Source organism: Podarcis gaigeae (assembly GCF_964106915.1).
Source record: "Podarcis gaigeae genome assembly, chromosome: 18".
Lineage (NCBI taxonomy): Eukaryota > Metazoa > Chordata > Lepidosauria > Squamata > Lacertidae > Podarcis > Podarcis gaigeae.
The window spans coordinates 1,430,865-1,437,944 of record NC_139696.1 but is presented as its reverse complement, the minus strand read 5'-3'; the positions used below and the strand labels follow the sequence as shown (position 1 = coordinate 1,437,944).

The following is a 7,080-nucleotide window of genomic DNA, read 5'->3' as shown; positions in this document are numbered from 1 at the left end:
GAGCCCAAGCGTTATGTCTTTTCGCCCTCTGTCCATTGCTGGCATGTGCCCCCCAGGTAGCTAAAAAAGACCCCCCTCCCGGCCCTTTCTGCAGACAACAGCAAAATATGTGTTTCGTGCAATTTTTTGACATAAAGGCAGCTTATGTTCCTTGCTGGATAGCGAAAGCGTCTTTTTGCAAAGGCTTGTTTATAGTGTAGCAGGAACCCCCCCCCCCCAAATCATTCAGTTTGTACAAACTTCACACACACTCACACACAACATACGCTACGCTTGTTATAAATTCATAGAAAATCAACCATACATCGGATTTGCACTGTTCCACTTTTATTTTACTCCATGAAGGAAGGACTACAAAATGGGGAAGGTTTGATACAGGGCAGCCATAATCCCTTGAGCATACAAGCACATCCACAGGAGCCCTGCCGAGTTGCTATGCCAACCCTGATGTTCCTAGACAGAAGACCATCAAGATCACAAAGAACTTGCATATGGGAGTGGATTCAGCATGGACTGGAACAAAGGACAATAATCAGCTCTTCCCTCTGGGGGCAGGAAACTGCAAACTCCCCTCTGTCACCTGGAAAGTACTCATGGGGAGAGGGGGAAAGGGGGAACCAGCCAGGTGACAGGACACTCAGGTTACCTCAACCCCTCCTTTCTGTGATGTATGCATGATGTTTCTGGGGGTGGTCTTGATCTACGGGGTGGTAATTTCAAAAGCCTTTATAAGACCTTGCACACCATTTTTTCTGTGTCTTTCCTCTCTTGCAAGTGAGGGGAGCACTCTATTGCAACAGTTCAATGAAGGCCAAGCCTACAGGCTGCTGTTTTGCTCCAAGTTATCCTGGTTGGTGTCTTTGTTTTTGTCCAAGGGAGCCCTTGGATTTTTCCGTTAACAATAGCTCCCCCCAAAAAACACTTGATGCGCTTTCTATGGCAACAGAGGACTTTGCTGTCCCGGGAAAGAGCTTAGAATCATAGAATCAGAGTTGGAAGAGACCACAAGGGCCATCGAGTCCAACCCCCTACCAAGCAGGAAACACCATCAGAGCACTCCTGACATATGGTTGTCAAGCCTCTGCTTCAAGACCTCCAAAGAAGGAGACTCCACCACACTCCTGGGCAGCAAATTCCACTGTCAAACAGCTCTTACTGTCAGGAAGTTCCTCCTAATGTTTAGGTGGAATCTTCTTTCTTGTAGTTTGGATCCATTGCTCCGTGTCCGCTTCTCTGGAGCAGCAGAAAACAACCTTTCTCCCTCCTCTATGTGACATCCTTTTATATATTTGAACATGGCTATCATATCACCCCTTAACCTCCTCTTCTCCAGGCTAAACATGCCCAGCTTGCTGGGGGAGAGAGAGAGAGAAAAACAAAGACAGGAATACAATAGCCAGCCCCCCACTCCCTTTGTGCTTTTTCCCAATGGGGTTGCTATAGAGACCCCTGCAATGTGGCCGAAGGCACAATAGCTCCAGACATCTGAAAATTAACATTTCATTGCCATGCAGGGATAGTTAAAAAAAAAAAATCTTAAAATTACAGGACACTCAATTTTTTATTTTAATGGAGAGGGGGGATTTTGCTTGTTTGCAAAAATGCGTTTTGCATGCACCCGAGAACCAAGGGCTGAATTACAACCTTCTTCTTTGGCGATCCCTCGTAGCCGAGTAAGATTGTCTTCCATAAACACGGTTTTAACAGCGAGTCCATGAGCGACTGTGGAGGCCAATTCTGGATCCCCACATCCTTCCACAGTGGGGACATTGGTTTGCAGGCGGGAGTTGATCCCGGTGAGGGTTTGCCAAGTGTGCCTTCCTCTTAGCGCGTTTCTCTATTGTGTCCTGAGTTCGAGTGTCTTCAAAGCCCAGGACACCTTTGGGAAAGGCTGTTCTCCAACTGGAGCGCTCGCAGGCCAGTGTTTCCCAATTGTCGGTGTTTACACTACATTTTTAAAGATTTGCCTTGAGAGAGTCTTTGAACCAACCGTGCTTTCTGCTAGTGGAAACATGGGCCGCTTATAAGCGCCATCTCCAACTCCTTGAAAGATTCCCTCAACGGTGTCTCTGAAATATTTTCCACATCACCTGGGAAGACAGGCGAACAAATGCCAGTGTACTGGAAGAATTAAAGATCACCGGTGTTGAAGCAATGATTCTTCAACATCAACTTCATCGTCTTCCAAAGCAACTCCTCTATTCCGAACTTAAAAATGGAAAGCTTAATGCTGGTTGCCAACAAAAGAGGTATAAAGACTGTCTCAAGGCAAATCTTAAAAAATGTAGTATAAGGCAAATTGATGGACAGGGTTAATAAAAGGTAAAGGTACCCCTGCCCGAACGGGCCAGTCTTGACAGACTCTGGGGTTGTGCGCCCATCTCACTCAAGAGGCCAGGGGCCAGCGCTGTCCGGAGACACTTCCAGGTCACGTGGCTAGCGTGACATCGCTTCTCTGGCGAGCCAGAGCCGCACACAGAAACGCCGTTTACCTTCCCGCTGGTAAGCGGTCCCTATTTATCTACTTGCACCCGGAGGTGCTTTCGAACTGCTAGGTTGGCAGGCGCTGGGACCGAGCAGCGGGAGCGCACCCCGCCACAGGGATTCGAACCGCCGACCTTTCGATCGGCAAGTCCTAGGCGCTGAGGCTTTAACCCACAGCGCCACCTGCGTCCAACAGGGTTAATACTGATGTGCTACAGCCAACTTTTCCCCATTGAAAGTCGTCTCACTATAGTATAGCACCTTGCCCTCTTCACCACCAGAAATTTTTTTAAAAAGAGATGTGTTTAAGACTTTCAGAGTTCCCCCCATCCCCAGGGAAGCATGGAAATAAATAAATAAATAAATAAATAAATAAATAATAATAATAATAATAATAGGTGCATAAAATGGGAGGCAGCTGGAATTATATTAGGAGGAAGGGGAGCTGAGCATAAAACAAAAGAGAACGAAACAAAAAAAAAAAAGGCACAATAATAAAAGTAGGAAAGAAACAGAAGCAAAGAATACAGAAGACATTTATTGAGAGCTAAAATAAAAAGAAGTACAGATAAGCCAATCGACTGCTTTCTACAATCCAAACAAGAAAAATAAGTAACGGGCTAGAGAAGAAAAGGTACTACGTTCAGTATAGAATAGTTTTAATTTCTTTCTTTTTTTTTTTTTTTGGTTTTCTTTTTTTGCATTACATTTTTTCCCCTCGTGAGCCAGGCGATGGAATTTCTGACACGAATGGTAAGCCCTCCCCTTCCCCAGCCCGCAATACTGAACCTGTAATAAGCTGGTTATCAAAATATACAATACATCTGTTTTACCAAAAAACTTGGGTTCTGCTGCCCCCTCATGTCTTACAACAGGTATAAAAAATTATAAATATTTACACCTTTTTTTTCCTCATTACTCACATTTACATGCAAAAAAACACAGGATCGAAAAGGAGAAAGGGAAGGGGGGGGAAACCAGGGGAAAAAAAAGGAAAGATGAAACCCCCTTCTCCCCCCCCCCCCGGCAACCCAGTTAAACTGCTATACGCCTGTGTGCGTCTGAAAACATACCAATTCAACACACGCGGATATAGAAGTCCTCAAAGGTTTGCTGACTGATTCTTAAGCTACTTCTTAAAAAGAAAAAAGAAAAAACACGTCAGCAGGGGGAGAGGGGTTGTGATGTCAGAGCGGCCCCCCCCCCCCAAGACGCAAAGGACGCTTTTTAAAACACAAAAACGGCACTAGAGATCGTTCTTAACCAAGGTTAGCATTTAAAGTGGTACTTTTGCTGGGCGCCGCTGGGGGGGGGGGTGTGCCTCGCCTCGCAGTATAACGGTGGCCCCCTTCTTCCTAAATCAACCGGTGGGGGGACGCGCCGGACCTCCACGCCGCGCTAAACGAGCCGCCCCACCCCAGACCCCTCTTCCCCTTCCCCCCTCCGGAGTCCGTTGCCTTTAGAGCAGGGCGAAGGGGATGGCGCGCTACGTTTCTCAACCCGGAGAGCAGCTGCTGACCTTGCAGGGAAGGCCGGCGGGAGCCCTTGATGCCAGCTACGGATCGGGGGGCAAGCAGGCAGGGGAGATGGCCGCCTGCCCAATCAAACGGCCCCCTGCCTCTTCCCAAAACATGCACAAACGGTGACATGCACAGGGTCAGCCGAGAAAGCAAGGGCCGCCCGACGGCTTCGGATCGGCCCTCGCCGCTGGCGCGAGATTCTTTTCCGCGGATGGCGTTATTGTGAGCCCCGGGGAGGTCTGCCGGCCAAGAGGCTCTCCTCCCCCCCTTTACGCGGGCGACCCAAGGACAAATCCTGACTCAAAAAGACATCCATACACACCTCCAGCATAGATTGCATCCCTGTGATACTGGGATGGATATATAGATTATTAAAAAAAGAAGATTTAAGACTTTTTTTTCTTTCCTTTCCAAAACCCACAGTGACAAAAGGGGGAAAAAGCAAGTTGACCAACGGATCCTGCAAAGCAGGGAACGCGGGCGACTTGAGAGACGACACCACATACGTCGAAGAGAAGGAAAAAAACAAAAAACGAACAACAACTTTGGTCCACAATTTGAGGAACTATAACCCTGATATTAAGTAGAAAGATTCTGGTTATCTTAAAATCTCACATGAGCCAAGAGGGAAATGTAAGGCAACATCGGAATATAAAGAAGGCAATATATCAACCCGGGAAAGTTGGAGGTCACAGAAGAATTGTGTTTTTAGGTACTAACTTGGTGCAGAGGAAGAAAGCAATTTGCATTTCTTTAAATAATATAGATAAGCTTGGATTATTACAGTAAGATGACTCCTTTTAAATGTGGGTCCTTTCCTTCTCTCGAATTTGCTACTTTAAATACTTCTTCAAAGTACAACGTTAATCTTCGGAAATGACTTTATCTCGATAAAACTAAAATTATGTGCTAGTTGGGGTTTTTTTTTCCCAGCTTACGAACAAAGAAAAAAAAATATTACAAGAGTACAGGATACATGGGTAATAGAAAGAGCAGGTTTAGATATATTTATACCATCTATATATAAAAAAAAGCTTACGCTATTGCATTTTGCATATATAGATATATACGTATGAATTAATTAGAATATTTGGTCAACTGGAAATATTGCTAGGCAAAGGTAAGACTTGTAGAACAAAATTATAGTAAGAAAGGGGTTAAAACAAGAAGCTGAAACTACTATAGTTTGAGATCGGAGATATATGCTGGTGGTTAAAGAGTGAAATCGAGGTTACAAAGGAATCTTAAACCAACCCTTTCAGGACGAGCCCCAAATTAAGATTCTGAACACAGATTTGGAGAAGCTGGCTGCTCCGGTGTAACTAATTTACACTTTCCGCAGCTCTGGGGAATACTTAATGCGAAAAGGGGGACCCCCTTTTCGCTGAAACGCTGGCTGATGGGGCAAAGGACGCCCCCCCCCCCAAATTCAAACACAAATACATTATCGGCCCGATTTTGCGAACTTTGCGGGCTGGAGGAAACCCAACTCAGTCTGCAAGTTAAGATACGTATTACGCAGAGATATATTAGAGGAAGGTAATGCTTTCTCCGCCACCCACCCCCCTCTTTGCAACTTTTAAGAATTTCCCCAATGGCTGCTGTCCCCCCCCCCCTTTTTTATTTTTACAGAAAAAGCGTCTAAGGCACAAGATGCTTGATGCAAGGCTTAGGGGAAAGGGCTCTCCCCCCCCCCCCCCAAAAAAGGAAGGCATCTGTGTTCAGGGGGGAAAAAAGTATTTTAAGAAAGGGTCAGGCTCGAGATAAAAGGCATTGCTGTGAAGCTGGTAAGCTTTCTGGGAATGGGGTTTTTTTTCGTTATTTTCTTAAGAGGGGGGAGAAACTCCCGGAGAGGCTTCTAACCAAGAACTGTAAACTTCTAAGTTTATGGTTTGTTGGGTTTTCTTGGTCAAATCTATATATAGTCAACCCCACTCACTGCAAGAAAGGTTATAGCGACGTGAATTAAGAACTTGCATTTTTCTTTTTATAAAAAGGAACACCCGGTAAACTGTTTTATCTTTAAAAAAATAAAATCTGTTGTCTTTTTAAGGTCACTTTAGCTGCAATCTCAATCTCTCTCTCTCTCTCTTTAAAGTGGCTTCTTATTTTGTTTCTGGAATGACGGAAGTTGTCCCACCCCCATGCCGGTGGCCCAGCCCTTGGGACAAAAAGGACGCCGAGGCCACGAGGAAGGGTGGCGACGGCGCTGGCTTGTTGTTTTGTTTCGTTTCTCAGTCAGGGTCCATATTCTGCCGCGCGGGCGCCTCCTCCGGAAAACCCCCGCCTAGATGGTGGACTTTGAGAAGGAGACCCGCAAGTGGTGGTTCTCGCCTAGGTCGTGGTTGTGGAGGTCGATGAGCGACTGGATGGCCTCGTCGACGGAGCTCATTTGGATGAGAGCCATCTTGCGGTCTTTCCTGCCCGGGGAAACAAAAGCGTTCTGGGTCAGAGAAGGAGAGCGCGCGCACAGAGACCACACGTGAGATACCCGTTCCAAGTTCAAGACTAAGGAAGAGAGAGAGGGCAGGAGCTGGCAATCCCGGGGTGGGGGTGGGGTTGGATGACCTCTGGGGGTCCCTTTCCAATTCTGCAACCCTACGGCAAACATCGGGAGAGGGAAGGCTGGGCGTTTAGTGGGTTGCCTCACCACGGGGCAAGCCACTCCATTTTCAGCTTTTGTGATCTGGACCAAAACCAAGGTTGAATTTGAAATGTGCCCCGAATCAGATCGGGGAAACAATGAACTAGGGGAACGTTGGCAATCAGGTATGGGCAACCCATCAAAAAGTATTTTCCGTGCCACTGTGTTGCGGCTCCTTCCCTCTGAGGTGTGGGGGGAAGAAGGAGCCTGTAGTCTGAATAACGCTGTATCTAGAGACCCGCAGGCAACTGGCCCAGTGCAGATCCCTCATGTCAGAAAAAGGGAAGACATTTCAGAGCCCTGTTCTTAGAGAGCAATCTGCCTGGGCTCCAGGACTGCATCTTAAATTTCTAATGCCGAGCTCATCCGCCCAATGCAACACAGTAGAGTAGCTACCAGCAGCAGCTTCTGCAAGGCAACGGGGACCCACAC

The 7,080-nt window shown here is 46.8% G+C and overlaps 1 protein-coding gene across 2 annotated transcripts in view; it reads right to left on the bottom strand.

The window, feature by feature from the left end:
• Positions 1 to 3,002: 3,002 nt before the first annotated feature.
• PTBP1 (polypyrimidine tract binding protein 1) overlaps positions 3,003 to 7,080 on the bottom strand; it is a 39,374-nt gene continuing 35,296 nt past the window's right edge. For both annotated transcript variants that reach the window (XM_083720478.1, XM_083720477.1), the window contains one exon: positions 3,003 to 6,424. In XM_083720478.1, coding sequence (XP_083576604.1) covers positions 6,292 to 6,424 — 133 coding nt within the window. In that variant the 3' untranslated portion in view covers positions 3,003 to 6,291. The remainder of the gene's footprint in view (positions 6,425 to 7,080) is intronic.